Raw genomic sequence first — 27,743 nt, 5'->3', positions numbered from 1 at the left:
TGAGGTAACATTTCCATGCAGTAATGGAAAGGCTTTGTATGCAGAAAAATAGGGATCAAAACCAAAACAACCAGAAATAAAAGGGTTAAGGATGTAATGTTCTCACATAACTTTAGTCATTCCCGAACAATTCCAACATGACAAAACTTATACATGCATGTTCATGAACTTCATATGATATAAAAAGCAAAAAAAGTATAGACATTGAGCAAATTGATGAATAAAATTTTGAGGGAGCACTCATTCATAAACAAATTGGAAACAACCATCACTGAGTAAATCAAACGATGTTTTGAAATACATGAGTACATACAAAAGTAATAAGTAGTGGTGTTATGTCAGTTTCTGTGCGCTATAAATATGAAAAACAGAATCCTCTCAAACCTACTGCAGTTATTGAAATTAACATGGCAAAAATGCCTCAAAAGATACCACTTACCATCACTTACCCACAATATCATGGCATGACAATGACATTTTTTTTTTCTTACACAAAACAATGTTACAATGTTACAGTTTTTTTTTGCGTAAAACAGAAAGGCCAAGATGGTAAAGTGTCATGATGTCAGAAGTCGACAACCATCTGTCGTCATAAAAAGGGTTTCAAACGTATTCTTCCAATCAAGACTAAAATGTTCATGTGCTCTACGTAAAAACTACTGAAAACACTAAATTCTGCGTTAAAAAGTTATCTGTTTTGATTGTAACAATGCAGTTCAACACATTCAGACTTGAAATGTTTGTTGGCCCAGTGATTACCGTAGTCCTCTGACAACAACAACGACAACGCAAATTTGTAGTAAGTTCATAACAGTCTTAGATTGAATCCCTTAGTGTGTTAATACTTGTTGTGCCATTCACACTGGCCGACACTCACCTCCTCAATGTCCAAGTTTTTCCTGGATTTGTAAATAAACTCTCCAATCGCTACAAAAACTGAGAGGACTAGTCCGGCTGCCAGCACAATAAAGATTCCCCCTATGTTTTCCACACCCAGGGCACTGGCCTCCTTGCTGTCCTCCTCTGGGCAGCCGTTCCCCCTCCACCATTTCTCCTTCATCATGTGCAGCTTCCCTTCCTCCTGAAGCTGCAAGATGGCGATGGTGACCTTGTCTCTGTAAGGGGAGCCTACAGCAGGAAACGCCGGTAAGATTAAAACACATTATTACTGCTTTATTATTACAAGCTACATAACCTCTGGGTTTGTTGTTTTCTAGGCATTTAAGGAGCATTTGTTGCTTATCGTTGTGAGTGTGTAATTTGTTGCTCCTCACTCTTACCAATTGGGGTTCCCACACCATAGCCCTTTGAATCTATCAAGCCTCCGATCTGTGTGAGGTTGCAGTTGCGCTGGCTGATGTACTCGATGCTGGTCGACTCCATTAGAAGAGCGTAGTCTGTGGTGAGGACCCTCTGAATCCCCTCCCGGTTGTTTTTCACCAAGGCTGTGTTTTTCCTGCTGCTCATGAAGGCCCACATTTTCTCATACGTTGAGATCTTAGATTTCTGTTGAATCAGAGTCAGGATTTATGGAAGTTTAAAACAATGCATCCTGATAGACAACACAAAACAGATGGTGCTGATATATGGTCAGTGGTTGACACTGGTTTCTAATATTTCAAATGAAACGGTATCTGCTGACTGGAGCTATCATTCTGATGCGTGGCAGGAGATGGGATGTGACAAGTATGTACAAATCTGCCTCCAGTTCATTCAATTTCCACTGCACATCCAGATAAACTGGTTCGTGTGCTACAAGCAAAACAATAAATCATTCAAATCTTTATAGAAAAACTGCCCACAGGTTTTTTGTTTAGCTGTGGGTATGATGTCATTTCTATGCCACCAACCTTTTACCCCACTCTTTTTTTTTCCCCAGTTCCATTTTCTGCCAACCCATCAGACGACACATATCATGTTACTGTGATGACTTAGGACTGCTGGCTCAAGGGTAAAACGTATCACGCTGACTGAACTCAAAAGTGGTGCTTTTGTTCGCAACCCTCCCCCTGCTATTGTACAATTACTTTCCCATTAACTGTACAGTGGAAAGAAGGTTACCTTAAAAAAGGTCATGGTGGAGCCGTCTCTTACAGCACCGTACTCTATTTTGGTTTGCTTGGCCAAGTCATCAGCAGAGTCAATTGGAGAGTCCATTCTCTCCACAGTGAGGAAGGCAGCCAAGTTGGCAGTGTATGAGGAGATTATTATCAATGTAAAGAACCACCATATTCCACCAACTATCCTGGTGGAGAGGGCCTTAGGCATCAGTTCAGATCCTGTAAGATGATAACACAAGGTATATTATGAACTCTACAGACGAATACAGCATGAGACAGTGGTCACCGCAGTAACATTATTCTATGAACAAAGGTGGTGAATGGTCAGGAAACTCCTGTCAGGTGTAAAACATAATACATCTCTAATGGCAGTAAATATACCTTGCTGCATAAGTGCTCCAACTCCAAACCAGACACTATTTATTAGAGTGAAGTTGTTTTCAACCACATCTGAGTCTGGGTTGCAGGGGTGGGGGTTGTACCACTCATATGGAGTGAACCTGAGGGTGAAGAATCAAACAGTCACAATTAATGATGTGAAAAAATATGATGATGATACTTGATGATGACAAGATAATACCACATTTAGGTCTGTGGAAACAGCTCATATTTAATCATTACTGCCTGCATTTAACCTCTTTTCCAGCTCTTTTAATGACATAATGCAAACAGGAAAAAGTCATTCTGACTCAATTCTGACCAGCGAGACAGAAACATTACTGTGATGTGTTTGTGCAGCAGTGTGCAATACCATGTTGAGGCTAAAATTAATGGTTGACTATTGATAAATCCAAGTTGAGAAAATCCATATTCTTTGGTCCCATTTATTATGATTTGCTTTACACTTATTCATCGAAACTGAGCTATAGTACATTTACTCATCCTAAAACAAGTTTAATGTATAGTAACCGATATATATCTATTTATTTTATTATTTGTCTTATATACAGTATGTATTAGGTATTTAAAACATTTAACACTTGAGAGTCAGATCCAATTATTTCATTTTTCGCCCAAGAAGCGGTTTACCTGGCAATGACAAACAGCACACAGCTGACACCGAGGCATGCCAGCAACACATACATCCAGATATCAGGAGAGAGTGGGTTGAGGAAGGAGAACACTCCTGGATTGGTGCCGTTGGGTTTGTGGTAGAGGATGCTGATCCCCAGTGTCATGAAGGGCTTCGAGAAATCTATCACCTTTTCCCTCACATATGTGATAGTGAGAGGTGCCACGGCGAGGTCGGCCACCTGGCAAAGAAGAAAACCACAGTCAGCCGACACCGCCGATCGCCTGAATGTCTTTTCTCTAGCAGTACGATTGATTGATAAATACTCACGTGATCAATGAGTTCTCGCACCATGCCATTCCACTCCCCCTTGTCATTCTGAGCTCCATATTTGCCATCTGACACCAGCTTTACCTCATAGGAGAAGCCCAAAATGTTGGAGAGCTCTTTGAGCAGGTCGAGGCAGTAGCCCTCAAAGCGGTCATTTCCGTACAGCGGCTTATCAGATTTCTTATACATGACATAAGGATTTTCCTGGAAATAGACACAGTACAGACTCCACTAGTTTCATCGAGACATGCTCGATCAAATACTGCCTGATAATGATTTGACTTTTATTCATACCAGAATAGTAGTGACAATAAGGGTTCTGTTGGCCATTGAGTCGGTCACATTTGTGGATGAATCCTTGTTGTTGTCTGTTAAATTAAGGCCTGTTTGGGAGTTCCACACGCCAATCTGTAAAGAATAAAACATCCAAATAACCACACTGACTGGACATCAAAGATCCTTATCTGTCTGAGTCACCTTCACATGACCAAGGTCAACAATGCGAAGAAGGGAAAAGAAACAAGTACGAAGAAGCAGAACACACAGAGAACATAGACATGAGGGAGCGTGGGAGGGAAAAAAGGAAAGGAGCACAAAACACAATATCTTATAAAACTATCATGTCCAGTACAGAAATGTTGAACATTTCCTCCGACCAGAACCTAAATCTTATTTATCATGAAAAGGGGAGACATCACAGAGAGCATCAGGAAGAGTAAATTAGTACACAGTGTCAATTTCCTTTAGTCTGCCAGGGCAGCTAAAGTACAGACCTTTTTCCACACTTTATTCAGGCGGTTGTTGCCTGCGATTGTCTTGCAGAAATAATAAAGAGAAAGCATTTTAATCACAGAGCCCTGAACTTGGAGAAAAGTACAACAATACTTCTAACTGTATTAAAATTAGTTTGTTTGTAGTGAAGAGATAAACAGATAACAGGCCTGTGAATGAACCTGCCAACACTGAGAGCAGCGTTGTCACTGATTAAAGGAACAACCACAAATTTTTGAGTTTAAAATGACAGCTACGTGTATTTGCAAAAACTATGGGTCGACCATAAAGTTTGACCCAAAATTAGGACACCAGACTTCAAGATCACTGTGTTTTTCTGAGAGTTGTACAGTATATTGTTTAACAGTCAAGCGGTCTTAGCAGTGGCCTAGTTTGTCAAAGTTGTTCCTATTGCGCTCAGCTCTGCTTGAGTGTCTAAAGTACAATAACAGCCTGTACTGACAGTAGGCTTTAGACACAGGTCAGATAGTTCACCTTCTCCAAGCCATCCTCCTTTAGGCTGATGACATCTAAATCAAATTCCTTCCGCAGGCCATCCGTCTTGTTTATAACTATTTGTCCCGTCAAGCCGTTCCATTGTGCCTGTGGCGAAGAGAGGACAGAAAACAAAACCAATGAATCCCTCAGTTTTTATTATCATATTTTTTTTATCATAAATGTAAAGTCAGAGGCCCAGAAAAATGAAAACAATTCTTAAAACATGAATAATTGATGAGCCCTCCATTAAGCAATGAACACTGACAAAGGCTAACTGCATTTTAATAGACGTTTTTGCATTGGCTGGATGCTGAATGGAAATATTATGTGTCTCTGAGTATACAACTTGGTGGACGGTCATGTAAACAGCGCAGGCAGCAATGGCCTCCATCTGAGGGGAGAGCAGTGGGTGGGCAGCGGAGCTCAGAGTTATTTGAATGCAGTTAAAAATGACGTGAGCTTGCTTGAATAACAGTCAGGTTAAATCTCTATTACAGCTTAGAGAAATGAGCTGCATCTCAATTCTGCGCTCATAGCGAAAACTGAGAAGCCTGTTTCTTTATGAGAAGATGGCATGGCCACAAATCAATTCAGCCTCTGTAAATTTGCCTACATTCAGCCCATGGCATTTTTATAATTTCAAATGTTTCTGGCTGCTGATCAAAGAGTTACTGAAAGTATAATTAAAGGTGCATTTCACACCAAAACACACAAACAGAGGGCAGATTCAAGACTTCAATCTCAGGCACAGTCCTATTTGAGCCTGTTGCGTTACATCTAAATAACTTTTTCCCCCATCTCCATGCTCCTTGGAAGCAGGAGAAGTTGTGCCAGAATTCCCTACTCTGCATCTCAACATTACATTCAAAGGAGACATAATCTAATCACACACTGATGAAAAGACTTCAGCTGCGTAAACAAAAGCATGCCGCTGCTACCTGATTTACATACTGAAAAACTGGGTCACTCGTGATAATCCATACAACTTGTTTTGAACAGTTTACTCCTTCTGCACAAACATAAGACAGTTGGCTGGAAGAAAGTAGATCTCAGTGAAACCTGCGGATTATTTTGCGTAACTGTCATAGTAATAAACTGTGGTTATGTTTTGAAAAGGGACAGGAGGCTGAAAATAACAGCCAGATACGTTTGGGAAATAAAGCACAGTGTACAGGAGAAGAGCTCTGTGTGACGTTTATTTTTCAGGAATTTGTATTTAAGCTCACACCAGTGCACCTCGCTTTGTGTGTGCTCTCAGAATTAGAAAATATCGGGGGCACTGTGAGTGACACAAACCAAATGTCACTGAGCACACAGTCCTGGCAAGAGCTACCACAAGTCACACCCAGACTCCCTGGATTTTGAGGTAAACTGTCCCTCACTGAATAATTCATCATAATATAATCTAATAATCTGGGGTGACTAATTTAGTGTAATGCTACACCTCCAAACTCAATACACTCTGAAATCCCTTTTGTTAGAAATCAATTACAGGTGTATTAAGAGATGCCAAACAACAAAGAGTTTTTGTATGTCATTAGCTTATTCTTTCAGCTCTCATGCCGAAGCTTACACCGGTCAGTCTGTTTACATCACAGAGAATAATAATAACCAGTCCACTGGAACCAAAACAAATGCATCCTCAGCCATTAATATGTGCAACAAGCAATAGACAATGACAGTGAAATCGACATAACTCCATCGTGCTGTAGAGCTGCACTTCTTCACAAGACCACTCGAAGGGGAGTATTCTGCGTTGAAACTCACATGCACAGACACAATATTCAGGTTGAAACTGGACATAACCAGGAGTTCAAGTTTCTAATGCAAAGATCTTCAGCATCTATAGACAGTTACAGGGTATCGTTTGGTGAAGTTGCTCTTTGATTAGACCGCTTCACACAGTCTTATTGCACACATCTGTGAGACCTACTTGACCCCTAAATCCAGATTTATTCCTGTCATTAAGTCTCTTTTTTAAATCCTCACCAATCAAAACTGTCTCTGCCTCTGTCACCATGTGTTGGTGTCATTACTGTACATGTCTTGATGACATGGATCTTCTCGAACCGGAGAATCATGATGATATAAAGGATAAGAATGAGATTCCAACGCAGCACTGAAACCTCACCATTTCACCCATTAACATAAAGAGAGAGAAAACTGTGAAAAATTAGAAAAACTCATTTCCTGTCTCCGCTCCTTCTTAAAGCCATTCATGCCACCCTCACATGTTCATGCATATGCATCCGTACGTTCCAGGGACACAGTCGAGTACACAGAGCTGAACCTGATTTTCTTGAGCTGTGAGCTCTTCATGAAACTTCCTCTGCAAAACTTGATTTTTTAGTATCAAATATGTGACGCAGTGTTGATTCCTGCAGGGAAATTTATCTTTTTCCATTCCCTCCCCCACAAGAGCAGAGTGCAGGCCAAGCTGCTGGATTCAATGTCTTCCTCAAGGGCACTTCAGATACCATAGTTAGTTTATAGCTATAGCTAAAATACAGAATTAAAGGACCATACCAGTTCTTTTGCATGTTTTTAGCCATTTAACTTAAATTCTCTATACGTTGCTACTGCTGATAACTTTCTTTTTTTTCTTTATGTATTTTCCTCCATCCAGGAAGCCACGGTTTTCTGTACTGTATCAAAACCACCTTGCAGAGTTGTAAATGACTTGCTATAAGTGATCCACCACAGTGAACATCATGTCTGATTTGAATTGTGCAGTATTGCAGGGCAGATCAAAACTGCCATACCTGTCAACAAACCTGCAGTAGAAACATGGAGAAGGGAGCAGAAAATCCATGTAAACCATTGTAAAATAAATACTAACATTTAAAAACGTTCAATACATCATTCTCAGCTTCAATACAAAACACTAATGAGCCGCAGACATCTGAAATTTCTCCATTATCATCACTCTGACGTCTCCTTAAAGAACAGTGAATTGTGTGAGATGTTATCGGATCTCATGGGTAAAATACGACACCTGGCAGATACCACTAAGAGAAATCTGATGAAAATGAGGAGAGACGAGATATTCACAATAACAGATTTAAGAAAGTCTCAGATCTCTTCATTTGATTTTGATAGGGTAATTAAGTGAATAGAAACCAATTGTCATGGTTTCTACCAGTTCCTAATATCAGTTTCAATATTCAGCCTGTTTGCCTTACGCTAATCTCATTTCAGACCCTACTACTCCGTCACCCTGCAGCAGTCGTCCTCAGCTCTTCCTGCCCTTCCTGCCTCAGTCACCTGACCTCCACCTGCCCACACACCTGCACCTCCTTCACCTCAGTATACATATACAGTATGTATATCAGCCTCCTTTGGTCAGTTCCCAGATTATCTAGTGAGCTTTTGTTAAGCCTTTACACTGATGGCTAATTAACTATATGGTGGTGTGAAGTACATATGATTTGTTATGAATGGGCGAAAACATGGAAAGAAAACCCCAGTATGATCCTTTTAAATTAGTGCATTGTTATTTAAATCAGCTTGAATGAGCTTGAGAGGATGTAGGATGTTATATTTATAAGACCAAAGAGCAATGCACTGTTAATCATCTGTGGACAAGAAGCTCATGTTTTATGTTTGAATGTGTTTATGTAAAAATCACAAAGCTAATTATAGACAGTATCTTCCGAGACTGTAAAGTTCTTTTGCTCTCACTCTGCTCTCTGGGCTCTTTGGCACTTCCTGTGTCCTTCAATACTACATCCCCACTCGCAACTGAAAAGCTCATTTGTCAAAGAAACGTTTAATAAGGGAGAGAGCAGTATAACAAGAGCGCCTATTAAATTCAAATTAACATACAGTCCAAACTGTAAGTATTTGGACAGTTACACACTTTTATTCTTCAGGCTCTGTGATTCAGCACATTCAATTTGAAATAAAGTAACGGATATTATATCAGTAGTGCCGAGCCTTAGCTTTAATTTGGGGTTTATGTAGAAAGAACTGTGTGGGAGTCAGTTTTCCACACGTAGACATCGTCAGACGCTTTGTATCTCTCTCTGGTGATGCTCTACCAGGCCTTCACTGTGGCCTCATTTAGCTCTAGTTTGTCGTGGCATGTCTCTGCCCTTAGTCTGATCTGCAGCAAGTGGAAAGCAGCTCAGTCAGACTGAGATCAGGTGACTGACTCAGCCATTCAAGAATATTCCACCTGTTCACGCTGAAAAGCTCTTTTGTTGCTTTCACCATGTGTTGAGACACGTTCCCCTGCTGAATGATAACCTGTCGCCCAATGAGTTTTGATGCATTTGGCTGAATCATTCAGCATTCATCCTGTTGTTTCTGTCAGCAGCGAAATCATCAATAAATGCCGGTGTGCCAGTTCTGTTGGCAGCCTTACAAGCTCGGGCCACTACAGAATCACCACCATGTTTTACAGATGAGCTGGAGGCTTTGGGTCATGAGCTGTTTCTTTTTTCTCTCTCTATTTTCCATCATTTTGATTTAAAGTTGATATTTGTTTCATCAGCTCATAGAACTTTGTCCAAGAAGCGATTTCTTTTAGCAGCTTGTTGTTTTCTGTTTTTGAGGATTAACCAGGGGTTTGCATCTTATGCTTAACCCTCTGAGGTTATAGTCATGAAGACCTCTCTTGTGCGCCTACATCCTGGAGAGCATTCTTGACTTAATGTGCAGTCGTAGAGACGTGGAGAGTTTTTCTTCAGCATTTTGCAGTCATCCACAAGACTCAGTCTATCAGGTCATTTGCCATTTTCTAGTTTTTCTGTGGGCACATACAGTTTATGAAACCACTGAAATTAAAGCTGAAACGTGGCACTTTAATGTAGTATCCATTACTTATTTCATATTGAATATGCCGAGGCGCAGAGCCTGAAGAGCCAAAACTGTGTAACAGTCCAAATGCTTTGACAATGAAGCCGGGATAATTACCACTGAACAAACAGCACGTTTTTCAAACTGTCAGTGTTTGCTTTTAAATGTGCCTCGGCCTCACTGTGTTCTTGTCCCATCTGCTGTCAGATTGATAGTCCATACAGAAATCAATACTTTTTTTCATTTTTAATAACCTAAGATTTAAGCCACAAGCTACTTAGTTTGGCACTGTTTATATTTAAAACAGTGAGGGTGTGAAAATTCAATTAATGTTGTTGTGAAATTAGTATTCAGTTTGAGGGATGGAATATGAAAAATGTGTTATCTGTTATCTGCTATTATTTCATCCTGTTTAAATATTCATATAAAAAGCTGCAGATGGATAGCTCTTGTCAGTAGCCATGTGACAACCCACTAATCTAAGAGACGTCCAACATGCAGCACACATCTGATCCAACTCTATTGTCTCTGCTCCACCACCCAAGGAAATGAAATAGAGAGACAGCAGGCTGTGAGATGGATGGATGGATGGATGGATGGATGGATGGATGGATGGATGGATGGATGGAAGAACAGGGGTGTGTGTGTGTCACACATTCATAAACCTAACTCACGTCTTTGAGCATGTTCATGAAGCGTGATCCGAAGCGCCAGGGTTTGTGTCTGTGGCACTGGAGGGAGCTGACAGTGATCTGGGAGGCGCGTTGCGAGGCAGCAGCCACCATGTAGACGGCATCGTACATCAGAGCTGCTTCAGTCTGAAAGAGGAACACGGCCGTTATCATCCATCAGTGGGGATCACAAATCACGTCATGCACATCAGTGCTGCTGATGTACATGTGCAGCATCATATGGTTTCTCAAAGCATATCTGCAAAAAAATAAAATAAAATGCAGCACTACTTCTACAAACTACATGGAAAGCAATCAAACAGGCAACCACAATCAGCTGCAGTGAGCACAATTTGGTGAGCAATTTTACCCAAAGTACCTTTCTGATTGTACACACAATCAGAAAGCAACATGGTGGATTGCTGAATTTCTGTACTCAAGTGTGGGGGATGAGGGGCTGCGATTAAAACTCTGTAAAGGTCTATTGGATCGCCCCACAGTACGCTATGTGTTCAAACATTTACATATGAAATATGCCAGTGATTGGGTGTGTATCTAGAGAATGGCCTTATTTGATATCAGAGTAGTTTTTGGCCTTGTTTGATATCATTTTGGCCAAGTTTATGGAAATAAAATGTCACATCAGTTCAATTTGAATCACTTCCCACTGATTGTGGATGTTTAGGAGGGGAATTGTGTATTCTGGGCTGACAAGCTTCTAACCTTTTCATATATTTTCTATTGTTAAGTTCTAAAGGGATTTAATGGGCTTTCAGCGACCTGTTTGAACGATGTAAGAACAGTCACATGACCGACAGAGAGGATGTTGTTAACATGGCTGTCCCTGCTGAGACACAAACCCCCTGGTAGTTGTTAGATTATAAAAATAAGGGTTAAAAGTAGGAAGGTAAACGTAAACTTACTGTCATCATCCCCTCCAACATTCCTGTCTCAGCTTTGGAGGGAGCCTGCAGTCGTTCCATGGCCCACCTCTCCACCACCGAGGCCACCTGAGGGCTGTCTATGTTGAGCAGTCTGAAGCCCGTCATGTTGACCCCACTGTAGCGGTACGGCTCCAGGTCGAGGGCAAACAGGTCCTATTGAGGGACAACAACAACATCAGCATCAGTGCAGAGTTAATGCGATTCTGCTTAAATACACCCAAACGAAGATGTAACTTATCCAGCAAGGGTAAAGGGACAAAAACAGTGGAACAATATTCAGCGTAATACTATGAAATTATGCCAAGGGCACTGAAAACATCCAGCAATCTTATTATAAAGCAAACCACAGATGTTTGAGTCCATCTGCATAATCTTTGCATAACAGAATCTCTAGGTGAACACACATCTAAACCTACGTAGGATAAAAGGACACTTAATTAAGACAATGCAGCAGTATCACCGACGCACGTACTGTATCTATTGGGTTTTTTTAAACCACTTTCAAAGAGAAATCTCAAGAGTCAGTGTTCCTGTGCAAACTGTATACGTTAAATAAAACAGCCATCATGTGTTTTTGAGAACAGAGAAATTTTAGAAAGGTGGTTTTCTTACCAGTGTGGTGAAGAAGAAGTGGTAATATTCAGTCATCATCCCCATGGACAAGATCTAAACAGGATGAGAGGGGAAAGAGTGGTTTGGAGTTTCCTCTTCATCTGAAGATTCACACCACATTTTTGCTCCAGCCGGGAAAAATAATCTTCTCTTCCCCATAACGCCATTCATCCATACTTATAGCTATATCCTTGGACTCTTCATTTCATTTCATCCATTTTTTGAATTGTCTCATTCTGTATTGTTTGCATGGTTTGCATTAACAAGTATTCGAGTGAGTAAACTGTATGTCACAATTTGCTCATGTCAGTGTAGTGTCCAATTAATCTTCTGTGCAGCTTTCGGTTCTAAATGTGTATGTCTGGCTCAGAAATAGGCTCTGCTTGGATTTGGAAATGAACATTGGATTTCTGAAGGGGATAGAATTTGACTAATCTTGCACATAGTGAATATTAAACCAAAAGCAATGAAGAAATGCAAAAATAGCACGAGGACTATTCTCCATTGAAAAATTCATATGGATTTCTGCGTTAAAAGTGAGTTTCTGACAGAATATTGCATTTTAGGTATGAAGTTAGGAACTATAACCTGAGGACAATGATCTGTGTGGACAACATGCTGGTAGATGTTTGTGTTATTTACCTGCTTGAGAACATCAGCTGATGTTTGGTAAGAGCAGTCAAAGATGACATAGAACTCTTTCCCCTTCTTCATCTCCTTCAGCAGCGGACGGGCATCTTTACTTCCTGTTGGCAGCTGGCGGATCTTGATTTTAATGCTGTATCTGGATGGAGCTTTGATCAACTCTTGCAAACGAATCAGTCCTTCAGTTAAAAGAAAAAAAAAACTATATTAGCCTCAGCAATCACATGTTAACCCACAGTCCGTAGGTATTTCTAATATATTCCAAATAAAAACCTTATCCATGGTGTAGTTTAAGAAATACTAATTAACACAATCTGACTTTGATGGTGAGATTTGGGTGTTTAGGTTTCATGGTATTCAGTTTCGAAAATGCAGGAGCTAATTAATATTGTTAGAAACTTTAGGTGGCTTTTGTCAGGACAGTAAGCAAACTGATTATAATGAGACCACAAAACAAAACCCATCTACCAATATACCTGTCATCTTTCTTATTTACCCAACATCCATTGTGTCAACGTTACCGGGTCAGATCATAATAATATAATTATAATTTTATCATATACAATCTAAATTCTTGAGTATTAGCTAATGTCACACTGTCAGAGATTCATGGGCGCAATAATTATATATGCAGTTTTTAAATCTTCAATAAAACATTTGAAGTTCTTCAAGGTTGTTATCCAGTACAGTATTTGATAACCATTTATGCAGGAGGTAAATAAAAAGCCCAGGGGACATGTCTCAGTAAAAAACGCTAACGTTGGATCCAATGTCCAAACAACTTCTTCAGCAGCATATAACTGTAATTGTTACTGTATGATATAGATGGTTGAAGTCTCTGACTCTGACCAGAGAATAATTAACATAATTACTGCATAATTTTAGTTAGCTCATTTTTGACCGCTTCGGTTTGGTCACTGTATTTTGAAAGTATTGACCGGGAAATTACGCATGCAGTTATGTTTGCAATGACGCTACCATGACTAATTTAATTTAGCAGTTACTAAGTTTGGCCACTGGAGGGCAGCAAACACAAATTATTAAATACAACTACCGTTCTATGTTCCTCAGATGCAGACAGGACGCGAGCGTCAGATGACAGACTGCGGCAGATAGCATCAGTAGTGCTAACTTGACTCGTTTAACTTGCACTTAATTAATGAAATAAATAGTTTCCACGCTGGAGTAGTTTACTAGCACAACGTTATGTTGGTCATCTGAATATTAACAACACTGACGGGTGTGGAGTTGTAGTCTAACTGTCACCACAAGAGAAAAAGTAACGGTCATTTACTTCGGTTTTGTGACTTCATTTTGAAAATATTCAACGAAATGTTATTATGTCCGCATTAATGCTAACGTGATGATTTGCTCTTGCAGTTACTCACTGTGCCCACAGGAGGGCGATAAAACCCCCATTATCTGATCTGAATATTTTAATCTTAGAATGCTATGTTGGTTGTACTGTACAGTATACAGCTTTCCAACTTATTTATTTGTACTTATATTGTATTTATATTATATATTTATATAGCGGTATCATTTCCCCACCTACCTAAGATAATCCTTTATCTGTATCCTCCTATATCACATATTTTCATAATTAAGAAAAAATCATGCGTGTTCACTGTCCTCTAGCGGTCAAAGTGAAAAACTGCAAAATGAAATTAATCAAGTTAGCGTCAATACAGACATGATAAGCGTACTACAATTTGCGACAATGACTTTCAAAATAAAAGTTATTGTAAGGCTAGTGTAGCTCTTTAAGTAGTACGGGAAATAAGATGCATGTGGAGCAGGTGCAGAGGTCCTGGTTGTGATTGGCATGCGACTTTGGTGCGCTGAGAAGTCACAAAGGCACATCATGTCAAGAAATACATCTGCTATGAAAGGCCATTCCTGTGTGGAGTGGTTAGTTTTTCGAGCCTAACATTTGCTAAGTTTGCTCAGTAATGCTTGGCCAAGAAAGAGAAGCAGTCGCAGGTCCATACACACGGCAAAGGCGGGAGATTTAACGCTGTGGTGAAATAATCAGTTTAAATAGCAGGATTACAATACTCCATCAGACTGTTGCATTGCGGCTTCACGAACAACCAGACTGTGAGGGAATATTAATTAGTGCTCTGCCTGGACATTGCTGTCATCACAATTTATAGTCACTACTATAACCGGATACCAGAATCAACATCATGTCACAAAACAGATGGTGCTGTGACCTCTGTCTGTGTAGTCTGACCAGGTGAACGGACTTAATGAGAGTTTGCAAACACAATGTCAAAGAAGAAGCTCTTCTAAAGGTAAGAAACATGCTCCTTCCTCTGCTGTGTGATGCTGTTTGGAGACTGGATGTTTCTTGCTGGCAGGGTTTACTGTTTGGCCTCCTTGCACAGGTTGTGAAGCTAAAGGAGATATTTTATATGATTAATTTATTTCTGTATGACAACCTTTTTCATAAACAGCAGTTTACTGATTGTCTCATTGTACTGGCTGTTGGATTCTCTTATAGTCTGATGTGTTTATCTAAATTAGTTGCTGTTCAGATTGTGAAGGGTGGTGCAGCAGCAGTCATTGTCAGGCAAGGTGACTTCACAGCAGAAGTTTAATGTTTTGAGATGATGGTCAGTAGAGTTTTCTACACTGTCATCTGGCCTTTAGGCCTAACACGTGTCTGCAGTGTGACTGCAGTATTATTTAGCATATGGTGGCATTTCTTTATGTACAGTAGATCTGTGGTGCAAACCATAGTATTTTAGTAGGAAACCCAGTAAGTCTGTGGGTTAAACTGTAGTGCTGCAGATGGTATAATCATTTTTTTCTGTGTACAGTGATCATGATCATTTGAAGATGATAGTTTAAATTAGGGTTGCAACTTTTCTTTTTTCTTTTTCATTTATTTTCAAACATCATTTAGTTAAAAAAAATATTTGACAGTAATAAAAAAAAATTCTACCACAGTTTCCGAGTCACTCAGATTTACAATAAGAAAACAAAGATAACCAGAAATTCCTCACATTTCAGAAGCCGTGACATTTTTGATTGAAAATGAAGGATTCACTGGTTATCAGATATGTTGAGGAGAACACAATACAAAAAGCAAACACATCTTCACGTTAACAACACTATCAAAACAAAGGTCACATCAGACCAATAACAACATAAAAACCAAATGAAGGTCATCAAGCCGCAAACTTAAGAGACATTGTGTGAACATTATTAGACAATCTGTTTCCTTTTGATTCTGAAAAGCTCTCATGTAGATTGATTTTGCATTTTCATCTTTTAAGCGTTTCACTCACTTGTCAGTCTAGTTAATTTTTCCTCTAGCATCAACATAACAATGTATTGTCCCATATCAGGGTATCTTCCCAGTATTGGTCCCTCGGAAAAGCTGATATGTTTTATTGGGGTTATTCTGGCCATCTTTTAAGATTAAATTAAAAGTATGTTACTATCAAGTAGGATTTCAGCAGTTCGTCATTTAATTGGCAACTGAATGTACAGTGTACAAACATACAAGCGTTGCCACATTTTTTATACATTTAGTCATGTGGCTGCTTGACAAAATTTGACATTAAGTTGTGTCCGTCCTGCTCTGTTTTAATTACATCACACATGTACCACTGATTTTCCCACGTCAACAGCCGTGGGAAAATCAGGGATGCAGCCTTTGTCAAAGATATGGAGCACAGTACTTATAGATATCAGACAATACAGCTTGCTTGATGTCAGTGGTTGGTTAATAAATTTGGGGGAAAAAAGACTATGTTGTGTGTGTATGTTACTACCCCCAGAGTTTGTATGCATAGTGATGTTCTGGGGCAGCTGAAATAGGCTGACCCTTGTGTGTTCACAACCTGTGGTGCATTTGTATCCGTTGGGTAAAGAGGTTCTGTAGTGTTGTTTGGGCTGGGTTTTTAACTCTTATGGGCTGACCGGATTGGTTCGATACTATCGACGACTGAAACATACCATGTCATTTGATACAAAATTTCCATACCGAAGGAGTAAATGAATAAATATAAGCATGCATGATGCTTGGACTAAGATCTAATAATGCTGGTGATTGGCTGTTTATTAACATGAACATGTTTCAGTGTGTAAAGAGACTGAGCCTAAAACTAAAGTAAAAGTAAGATTTGTTGCATAATGTGTATTGTAATTCTCTTTTTGTTAAAATTGATTTGATAAAATTGGTATCGAAAAAGTATCGTACTCAAGTCAAGGTATCAGTATCAGTTCTGATTTTGATGTTTTTATGCTTTTCTGCTGTTCTGGAAACTGAATTCCCCTCTGGGATTAACACCATACGTCTCCTGTCATCAAATCTCATCTTCACTCACCAGTTGCATCCTCATAGACCACAGTGACCGTCTTCCACTTGTAGAACTGCACTATGTCCAACACCGCTCGGCTTATGGAGGCATATTCAGGGTAGAGATTAATGTAGAAGCTGTCTTTGTTGTCCACTGAAGGGTGTTTCCAGCGTGTCTGGATGTGAGGGACTTCCAGGGCGTTACAAATAGACTGGACCGCACTGACAGATGAGCTGTGAGAGGGGCCAAATACGGCCCCAACACCCAATGCCAACTGGTCACATGCTGCAGTAATGAAATAGGAAGTGGAGGGAGAAAGTAACAAATGGCCAACAGCAGAGACACTGGAGTCAACTACAATCTCTTTAATTGATTCTTCATCACAAAAGGCTTTCAAAATTTAATGGGATGATCCTTACCTCTTCTCGAAGCCTCGAAACTGTCAAATAGGTTTATTCTCTGGATGTCATAGGTCAATGTGGTGTTTGGCATTAAGGTCCGGTTCCTGTTTATGTTGGTTACAGCAAATTTAAAGGCCAGTTCTTCAACACTAATGGGCTCATTTTCAAGTGTCTCAAAGATGCCCCCTGTAGGAAGAGGAGAAACGGGGATGGTGAGAGTGGGATCACACTGAGGTAGTAACAGAAAAGTTATTGATCGAATGACTTCACACAGCTTTGTCATTCACCCTCCATTATAGCGTTTTTTGTTTTTTTTGCAGCTTGAAGGTTACCACAATTGAATTCTCACAGTTGTATAATGTGGACTGATTTTCTATGTCCTTCTATCACATAACGCCACTAAAGGACCTGGTTGAGATGACAGGATTTAATCTTATTCAGAGAAAAGCTTGATCTTTACTGACTTCACCCTCTTTACATGGCCTACATTTCTCAAGCTGACACAATAGCTTTTATAAAAGAGTGGGATGATTTGGTCAGGAAAACATGTTACACCTTTGGTTCAATACAGGACAGCCCCAAGGCTAATTCATCAAGAGAGTTAACATATCCAGTGATATGTTATAATGGCAGACAGTTAAAAGCGTCATCTTTCTCTCTTTTTCCTTGTCCAAACACTAATTCACTCCAGCTCGACAGATTAACAGCTGCACTGATTCATCTCATATTTGCTGTCTTTTACAATTTGCCGCTCTGGACAACAGTCACCTTTTGATGAAATCATACTTAATTGTGTTCCCACCGGGACATGACTGATAGTATCACATAGACAAGCCCCAAAACACAATGTAATTTACTGAAAAGAGGTTAAGGGCTAAGTGTTTCTGCTCAGACTGCCAAAACACTTTGGCTATGACAGACGGTCTTACTTTAAAACAGATACTGTAATACTTTAGTCTCTGAATACCTCCCTGTTAGGGCTGCACGATATGCAAAAAAGAAATCATAATGCGATAATTTTGACAGATATTGTGATAGTGGCAATGGTCATTTTTGCATTTCATTTTCTTTTTTTTTTTCTTTTTCTCCATGATATGATTTGTAGGCTGGTGCGTTTCTGTAGCACCACAATTCTTTATTTATGGTATGTTGTGACACATGTAACCGATATCAAAAAATTGCACTTGGCCATATTGCGATTTCAATAATATTTAGATTAATTGTTTTTTTTTGTTGTTTTTTGTTGTTTTTTGGACTGATTTAGTTACCGTCTTCATTTTCTTTAGGTTTTTTTTTTTTTTCCTATGGGTGTGTCAATGAATTGATACGTCCAACTAATATTTTCTGTGACATTTGCTGGTTATTCTGCAGTAATCCAACATTGCTTTGCTTCAAGTGTAAACTACAGTGTGTAAAAACCGCAGCTCTTTTAGGACCCATGAAAACCACAAAGAAAAATGAAAGCTACAGTAACCCTCTGAAGTGTCACTGTTTATAGAGAAACGGCTTCATTGACCCGTCGTATTGCGCTGGAAGACTCAGTCTAAATGATGGATGTGGAATGTGGATTAATGCGACCACTTTTCTCATGTCGAAGCTATATTGTAAGTCTAAGCATCATTTTTCATTTACTAAAGCATACTTAATCATCAGTCATGCAAAAGGGATTTCAGCATCATGTCTGACTCTCCAGTAATTACTCTGAGTACCAACAAGCACCTAAAGTAGCATAATGGAGCACCTTTCATAACAAAACCAAGTTTAACATGCCATTTAATCAGTTAATCGACCAATCATTTCAGACTACTCGTTTCAGGGAATAATAATGACTACCAAATATCAGAGTAATTAAAAAGGCATCAAATGGTAATCCAAAGTATTAACCTTTATCAAAATATACATAAATATTGTAAGCCATCACGTAACACTGAAATTGTCTTTTGCGTTTTCCACCTCTTTAAATGAAACTCCTCCAGAAGGTGCAGTCCTTTGAAAATGAGCTGAAACCTAAACTGTCAGACGTATATTTTCTATATAAATTTCTCTTTTTAAATACAATTGCTTTTCAGCTGGCTGTGTGTGCCAGGGCGACTGAGAGGAGAGGAGGGGGGCGGGGGGTGGGGGAGGTGGGGGGTGTGGTCGTTCCAGAGTTGAGAAGATCATTCTGAAAACCATCCAACTCTTAATCCACCATGCTGCTCCAGAAAGATGACAGGTCTAGCATGCCATGGCTGGCAATATGGCCATATATTACTCCAGCCAGGCACGAGCGCCACATACAGTGTTTTACATTTCAATTACATAAAGCATAGCATGAAAAACTTTAGGATTAAGGCCAGAAAAATGCTGGATTGTAACTGGATTGTCACTACCTGTGTAACGGGCGGGCGGCGTCGTGTGAGATTCAGTGTCTTTATCCATGCTGAAAATGCCCCTGCACGTCTATTGCACCCAAGCCTTTCAAATGTAAATCATTTAAAACATCTTGGCCCTCAGTGATAGGATTTCTGAAATAATACATTCAGGGTTAAATGTTTGTTCTCACTACATTGACATTCACGAGGGCAGACGGACACAAGGCCAGTCTCTGAATAGTTGGGGGAAGTCAGTTTCTTTATCCGCAAACAAATGTTCAATGAACTGTTTGCAAGTCACATGATTTTTCCCTGCAATAAAACAAAGACCGAAAGACTATAAGACGATTTTCAGAATTATTAATCAATAGTTATATTAACCATGAACATGAATCATAAAGGTACTATTTCATTCAATGTTGCAATAGTTTGCAAATGACCTCACTTCAACACTGAGGCTACAGATGGCAATAGGTCATTGCACTCTCTAACAGTCTTTGAAGAATTGCCTGTGAAATTGTGATTGATTTGGGAGGAGAAAAGGCCTTTAAAAAGCTCCCCTTGAGACCTTGATTGTGAATGACCTTTTTCTTTGGTGTAGCATAGCCTCAAACCCCAAACTGAGAGAGCTTTGTCTGGACTCCCTGGTCACTAAAAGCATGCTTGAAAGTGCCAATCCTAATTATGGTTACCAAGCCTCAGTGAGCAGCTGCTGGGACCTGTTAAAGTCCTTAATTCTATCCACTGGAATATGAAATTCTCGCGCAAAAATACAATAACCCTCCCCCAGATTTGCCAAGGAAATATATTCCACTGCAGCGTTTTTGTGACTTTTTCTTTCAAGGTGTTTTTGATATAAAAGGGGAAATAAACACGAGTTCTGACCAGTCTGTCTTGATTTGTATTTGCTTCAAGTGCAGAGGCACTTGAAGCAAATAAATGCAAATGTCACAGGCCTTTATTAAGGATTCAATAACAAAATAATTCAAGTGGCAGCATCAGAGCACCATTTCCAATCAGTGATTTTGTTTTTCTCATATTTTAACAAGGCTGTAAAGATTGACGGTCCAGTTTGTGCAAGAAGCAAAAATAGCTGCTGCTATTTAGATTTTCTGATTTACATTTTTTGTAGGTGACCTCTAATCACATGCATAACCACAGGCAACCATCCTAATAAAAGAGCTGGAAATGCAGCCAAATGTACTGTATGAATATGCAAAGTGTAGTCATAAAAATAATACAAATGAACAAACAATGATTAATGAAAAAAAATATTTGAGACTCTTTGCTGCTCCCTAAAATAACATACAATTAGCTTATGAATTCAGCATTTACCAGTAGCTTTTATTAATATATTGATATTCCATTACAGCCAATTCTAATTAATTTACTGCCTCTTCCATGAGAAATGACTGTAACCTCATTAATAACCCTACAATAGGTCTATAATGCTTATGTCATAAATAAAAAAGAGATATATTAGCAGCTGTTGGACTGTGGCAACATCCACTCACATCTCAGTATGAGCACTGTGCCCTGTAAAAACAGACATGTATTTGGTAAAGCTTATATATACATACATATATACACATTTATTGTCAGCAAAAGAAAAATATAATATCTGGGGTTTTTTTTGCACAATTCACTTATTCATTTCCTCTTTGAGTCTTGCTGGAAAGCTGCAGCTCACAGTGAAAGAAAACACATTCATCTCTCCTCTCATTTCCACTTGAGATAAGATCTTAAATTTCTCTTTAAAGTATAATGAGTTTCTTGATTTCCAGAGAGCGACCCGCGGGATTCAGTGTGACGGCTGTTTGTCTGCAGTTCATCTTGAAGAGCGTTGGTCCAAGCAATCAGTTGTGGTCTACCTCAGCAAAACACTGCTGGAAAAATATTTATATTATTAAGTATAAGTAGCTGAGCTCTTTGTTAAAATGGCTTTGGACAACACACATTATTAATGCACCTGAGGTGGTTATATACACTGCATCAGGAAAATGACAAATCCATCTGTTAGCTTGGTTATTGCGCAGCAGGGAACTAAACTCAACTATATTGACTGCGTTAATATCGTACCCATGACCACCATCAACCATCTGGAGTGAAGCAGCAGTTCTCCACTTCATTTGCAAAATTGGTTTCAAATTAGCTTATAGTATATTCATGTGGTTGAAAACTGAGGCTGGGAATCATAGTCTTATCTCTCCAGGCATTTTCTATTGAAAGACCTCACAAAACACTATGCACGTATCACCATGAAAATAATTAAGTTTGTCTCTACCCCAGGCTCCAACAATTATGGCCCAATGAGACTGAATCAACGTTGATGTCCAGAGTGGCTTTTAATGATTTCCTTTCCCTTTCAGGCAGATATTTTTTAAGTTGATCAAACTGTCTGTGAATTGGCTCCAATACCTGGACATTAACCAGCTTTGATCATGGCTTAATAAAGTATTTCATCTCCATTTCTTTGCCTGGTGGATCTAAACAGGCAATAATGTTCAGGTTATAACATCATCAGTGCTTCATAGTGGAGCCCAGCTGATACCTGTATCAATATTTGAGCTTAACGAATCCAATTTATCAGACAAAATCCATTCTTTTACATAAATATATCCCGAACATTCTTGATGCGCAGCCCTTAAATTGAGTAATTCAACAACTGTGACCAAAATATGTGCTGAGAGGGACATTTTACAGTTAAATAATAAATAAACTTGTCAGTGCTCTCTGTGATGGTGACACATATCTTTTGGCGTTTTCTATTCCAGCTTTTGGTTACTGTTTGATGCCATATACGCTGTTAAAGTATATTTAAATTCTTAATCTAGCTCTACTTCTTCCTTTTAACAGATTTGAACCTTAATGTCCTCACTTATTTCAGCCACGTGCCTCCACTCTAACACTGAGATCATGCATCTATAGATATCACATTATGTCTTAAACATGATCAATAATTTGTGAAATCATGTCAATAGTAAAATACGATTAGGATACATAGGTAATACACAGATATCTTTTGACGAAGAAATCTATCCTGTATACATTTTGTGACGTGACGCTGTGCCCTGTAAACAAATCTGCCTGAACACAAGCCTTGATCTGTCACTTTTTTGAGTGTAACTCCAAAAATGGGTCATGGGATCACGGCTCAGTGCATCTTTATATTCTGCATTTCTGCATTTCATGGAGTAGGACAAGTCAACACTGTAAATGGGATCCGCTTTTCAATGCGGACGCAGGTGAAATGGGGAATAATTACTTCACACTTTCTGTTTGCAGATGACACATGGATCAGTGCACTCACTCAATAGGCTATTAGCAAGCAAATGAACAAATGGACAAGAAAGTTAGAGCTGCCAGGGATAATTTATACTTAAGTAATTACAAGTTTGAACTTGGAGTTGCAGGTAAAACTATAAACTTAGAGCCAAGAATGAAACCATCCATATTCATTCCTGGAAAATAAAGTAAAATAAAATGAATACCTCTGTTAAATCCCAGCTTCTTTTGTAAAGGAAGCTTCTTCATTGTTATTTGAACTCTGTTTTTCACCATTTGTTTTTTTATCACAGTGTTGTGATTACGCAATTTATAAAGGAAACTCTTGCTATAGCTAGTATTAGTTACTTTCCAATATAATTTTCAGGATCACTGAGCTTCCATCTCATCTTTAATAGGCCAGACAATGCTCTGGGGTGCTGCATGCCAGGAGGTCACAAAAACAAAAGCTTCTTGCTCGTGCTGCAAGCAAATTATGATAAACCCTTAGGCTATGCTTTTTATAGGCTTCTATTACCCCCTTCAGTGCAAAGAGCAAGAAAGATATGATTCGGGTTTAGGCAGATGGATGGATCTTTTTTTTTTTTAAATCCAGAAACCCACAGTAAGAGTTTAATATTAAGAAACCGATCTTTAGATCCCGATTCTAATCTGTGATGTTGTGACTCTGCAATTATCACATGAAGGGGACTCTTTTAAGGCAGAGGAACACAATGACGTAGTGTTTTGCTTTCTCCCCTCTCCCCAGCGCTGGGCCGGTTCCCAGTGAAACCCCCGCCCCCTCCCCACACCGCAACAACACCACCAGCACCACTCCAACCTGGGCCCATGCCAGACTGTGAATGAATAAGGAGGTCCTAACCAGTCTACTATCTCCGTTTGATGTAGAGCACTGAGGATTCTCTGTTTATATAGGATAGCTGCTTGCGACCCACCGACAAAACATTTAGACCGAAGAAATTATAAATCTGTGTCATCTGGAAAATTCACCCGATTTATAAAACCTCTGGGCTATTAGATGAGGAGATGGATACATCAAATGATATTTCAGTGGCCAATAGTAGCTAATCACACCTTCCACATCTCATGGGTCAAATCATAAAGAAACAAATCAGATTTAACCAATACATAAAGCATGCAAGCAAGAGGTTACAGGAATTTAACCAACAGCAATATAGAGTGGAGGCCAAGCCACAAGCTGCTGCTTCTGTGCTCTCCCCAATGATGAGATTTGGTCGCTGCCTAAGTACCATATTTGGGGAAGAGACTTTTTGCATAAAGAAGATTAGTGTTAGTTGTTTAAGGGCTTGGGGGAGAAGATTTACCATTATTACCAACCCCAGTGAAAAGAGTGAAAGCCGAACACAATCTGATGCCAACACTTGCCAAGGCAGAAAAATGTTAATTGAACCAAGCCACACACCATATGGGAGAGATTATGATGTGTGCGGGTCATGAAGAGAATGACAAAGATTAGATGGCCTCGGAGAGTGATAGACGATTGAGAGAGATTAACAATATAGAGCACAGATCGGGACTGTCAGAACAGAGAGGTGGCACCAGCCTATTAGCCTTTAAAGTTATGCAACGCCACAAGTCTGATTGTTTAAGTCTTTAGAAGTAGAGCAAATCTGGAAAAAATACAGCTGCCCTGGGCATTTAGCGGAGCAGAGAGTCCTGAGGCCTGACTTAAAAAAGTCATTTTTGTGATGCAATCATCTAACCCATGAGAGGAATAATGTCTAACCAATGGGAGAGGAGCAGAGAGCATTAATTTGCTAGCAAACACCAGCTCATTGTTACAAAGTTACATCAGAAATCAAAGGGGAATAGTTGGAGCAAGAGCTCTGTTTGTCTAATTGCAAGTGCAGAGTGAAGTTGAAAGCAGAGTTCTTGTCAATTCTCAAAGGCTTAACAGACAACTTTGGACTCAGATCCACATTCACAGATGTCACTGGCTATCAGCATACGTATGCATCAAGTCTAAATAACTAATGAGTTTGTTAGGTAGACGAGAAGCCAAATATAACAATCTCCCACTCTTCACTCGTTAGCTCTGTGCCCATTTCTCATTCGACTGCGCCAAAGGCGACATCATGCCAACAGTACATGCTTTCAGATGCAGCAGTGGTCCAACTTAATCACTCATCTGTCGCTGACCTGCACGGTCAACATGGAGGAACAGAGAGAGAGGGAGAGAGAGAGAGAGAGAGACAGAGACTGGCACTGGCCAACCAAACTGGATTAACATGATTTTGATGAAACAGAGTTGTCTCATGTGGACACCCAGCCCTCTGTCCTCAGTACCGCCTTTATAAGAAGAGAAAAAATAATCCCATATTTAGATGTATAAAGGCACTGTGTAAATATCACAACAGATGGGAAAAAGTCTCTTAAGGACACTATTTTCCAATGACACTCAATAGAAAATCACTATTGAAAACATGGGCACACATACTGTATGTCCCTAAGGGGTGTTGCAGGATACTGATGAGGTGAATACAAGTACCTCAGACGCAGTCACTCACTATAGGAACATTAATGGAATTAAATAGTAAGTTTTGGTTGTTGCCAGGAGTCAAAGGTTATCCTGCAGCCACTGACTTACCCACAGCAACTAAGCTACACAGCTGCTATGATGAGATATCATCGCATCCACATGTATTAAATATCTGCATTTCTTATGCTGGCTGTATTTAATGAAGTAAAATGGTTATTTGGTCATCTTTTAGAAAGAATCAAAACTACACGCTCCATAGGTGCCATGAGAGATTACAAATATTAATTATGATAAAGCCACAAAAAGTCCAAGTATTTTCTTTTTTAAATTACAGATACAAATGGAGTGCATTAATCCCAATGGGAAATGAGCATCAACCTTGGAATTGCAATCACAGGGTTTATTAAAACAGGGAATGATTGCACAGTGGCGGTCTGTACATTAACAGTCAATAGGAGCACAACTAACACAAAAAAATCTGACAATCTTGCCACTTACCAATTCTCAGGACTTGCTGTGAAGTGAGCCAAAACTCTGCCATAAAGTACAGCAGTGAAAATAACAGTCCCTTCCTTTTCGCCATGGTCCTCCCTCCAGAGTCGAATTTAACATTGATATCAGTTTTTTTGCCCTCTGTAATTCATGCTGATAACTTGCCAGTCCTTGTATCCGTAACGAAAATAAACTGGCATCCGATCCACATCCATCCCTCACACATTGTGATGAGAAAAACACAACAACAACAACAAAAAACACACACTCCACTTGCAGTTGTCACTACTCAAAAGAACTCCAGTTTTCCCATTCTAAAATCCTCCATGTGCCAGTGAGGTTTTGCCTCCCATATTCACTGTGCAGACATCCCTTTTTATCATGTTTTTTTTCCCGGTGCACACTTGAATTGTAGGCTGCAAGTGAGGAGGAGGACTGTGCGCTGTGTTTCTGCTGTCAAGTACGCAAGAACAGAAAACGGCAATCCTGCTTATAACTTTCAAAATAAAAGCTGAATTGGCAACCATGTGGCAGCAGCAGAAAAAAAAAAAATCAACATCTGTAATGAGTAATATGTGTCAAGTATTTCAGCCATTAGATTTGTATTTTAAACAAATTTAACAATATATGAAGTGGTATATGTAGCTGCATATGTTTATAAATAATTTTCCACCAAATATTTTTGTAAATTACTTTTCTTTTTATCATAAAAATCTGACCCTTAATTAGCCTTTTCTCCAGAGCTGTGCCAGGATATATTTGTGTGTTTTTTGTTTATTTAATTCTCTATCATTTATATTTTTTCCTACATACAAGTAATTCCCATATTCAACGAATCATATATTACTTATAATTCGAATTCCCAAATCCCAGAACCTTTAGTCATGACAATAATCTGTTTAAATTATTAGGTGTTTTTTTTCTGCATCTTTACCCATTATTTGAATGCTTTTATTGTGAAATCATGCTTGTCCTCTTTCTGGTCTCACCCTCACTGTCTTTGGCTGACTTGACATGACTGAGCATCCCTCCCGTGCAGGCGCTCAATTGAGGGCACAGCCAAGCCGCTGATCCGCAAACATGGATACGTCCTGAAGATTAACTTCAAATCTGGCAACATTCGACCTCGACAACGTCTTTGCTTTGGTACACCGAGGAATGATTAAATCTTTGCTCCAGTCCTGATGGAAACGCAAATCTAATCTTCAAACTGGTCGTTGACGCTCCCTTGAAGATTAACTACCTCAAACTGTTTATTTGACACAGTCTCATAGTAAAATAAAATGTGTTCACGTTACCTTAAACCACTTTGCATATTTCCTTGAAGCAGAGGGGTTTGGGATGAAAGTTAAAAAGTTTTGTCACACTGATCAGTAACTGGTGATAAGTAACTAAAGTAGCTGATGATGCTCCAAACCACTTCTCTCTAGCCAAGGGAAAAGCATCATGGGTGCTTGTTGCATTTTTTGGGATTAGTATAATCTCACTATTATTTAATTCCCCTGAAATTAGCCAAATTAGACACCGATAGTTGAGAATGATTTCCCTTCTCACAAACTGACAGCAAGAATATCCTCAACTGGGGTTTTCTGGGAAAAAATATTCTAACAAAAGGTCCTGTGTAATTTGGAGTCTACTAGATGATCTGTGGTAGTACACTGGAAAATGAAATAGTACAGTACTGAAATACTGATATATACTGAAATAAAACAGTTTAGCAGGGAAAAGGAGCATAATGTGGAATCCTTGTTTAGACAGATATTCAATATTACTAAAACTGTGATTTTTATCAAAAAATAATATCCCCTAATGTTTAAAGTCCAGATGGATAATGTATTCAATCCACCATTTTTATCATTTGCCATTTGCATTTGCATTTCAATTTATTATATTAATAGAAAGTTATCCAATTAAAACTACAGCTAATGAAATGCAGTGGAAGGGAGGCATTATTCTTCTGACAACTGCAGTGTGAGTAGGGGGGATTGCACCATCTGTTCGGGGTTCAGGACACTCAGCACGTTCTCTGGTGTCATCTAGTGGTGAATAATGTCA

The 27,743-nt window shown here is 39.3% G+C and overlaps 1 protein-coding gene across 1 annotated transcript; it reads right to left on the bottom strand.

The window, feature by feature from the left end:
- Positions 1 to 77: 77 nt before the first annotated feature.
- On the bottom strand, positions 78 to 26,945 carry LOC130168243 (glutamate receptor ionotropic, kainate 1). The gene is made up of 15 exons (XM_056374942.1): positions 25,695 to 26,945; positions 17,076 to 17,243; positions 16,684 to 16,941; positions 12,341 to 12,522; positions 11,699 to 11,752; positions 11,066 to 11,239; positions 10,146 to 10,289; positions 4,669 to 4,776; positions 3,697 to 3,810; positions 3,403 to 3,606; positions 3,090 to 3,313; positions 2,442 to 2,560; positions 2,062 to 2,279; positions 1,281 to 1,506; positions 78 to 1,128 (listed from the first exon to the last, which is right to left on the bottom strand). The coding sequence occupies exons 1-15, from the start codon at positions 25,777 to 25,779 to the stop codon at positions 839 to 841; spliced, it is 2,568 nt and encodes an 855-aa protein (XP_056230917.1). The 5' UTR covers positions 25,780 to 26,945; the 3' UTR covers positions 78 to 838.
- Between the last annotated feature and the right edge of the window lie 798 nt (positions 26,946 to 27,743).

The sequence above is a fragment of the Seriola aureovittata genome, chromosome 4 (assembly GCF_021018895.1).
Source record: "Seriola aureovittata isolate HTS-2021-v1 ecotype China chromosome 4, ASM2101889v1, whole genome shotgun sequence".
In the NCBI taxonomy this organism is placed as follows: Eukaryota; Metazoa; Chordata; class Actinopteri; order Carangiformes; family Carangidae; genus Seriola; species Seriola aureovittata.
This window is presented reverse-complemented; position numbering and strand designations above follow the sequence as displayed.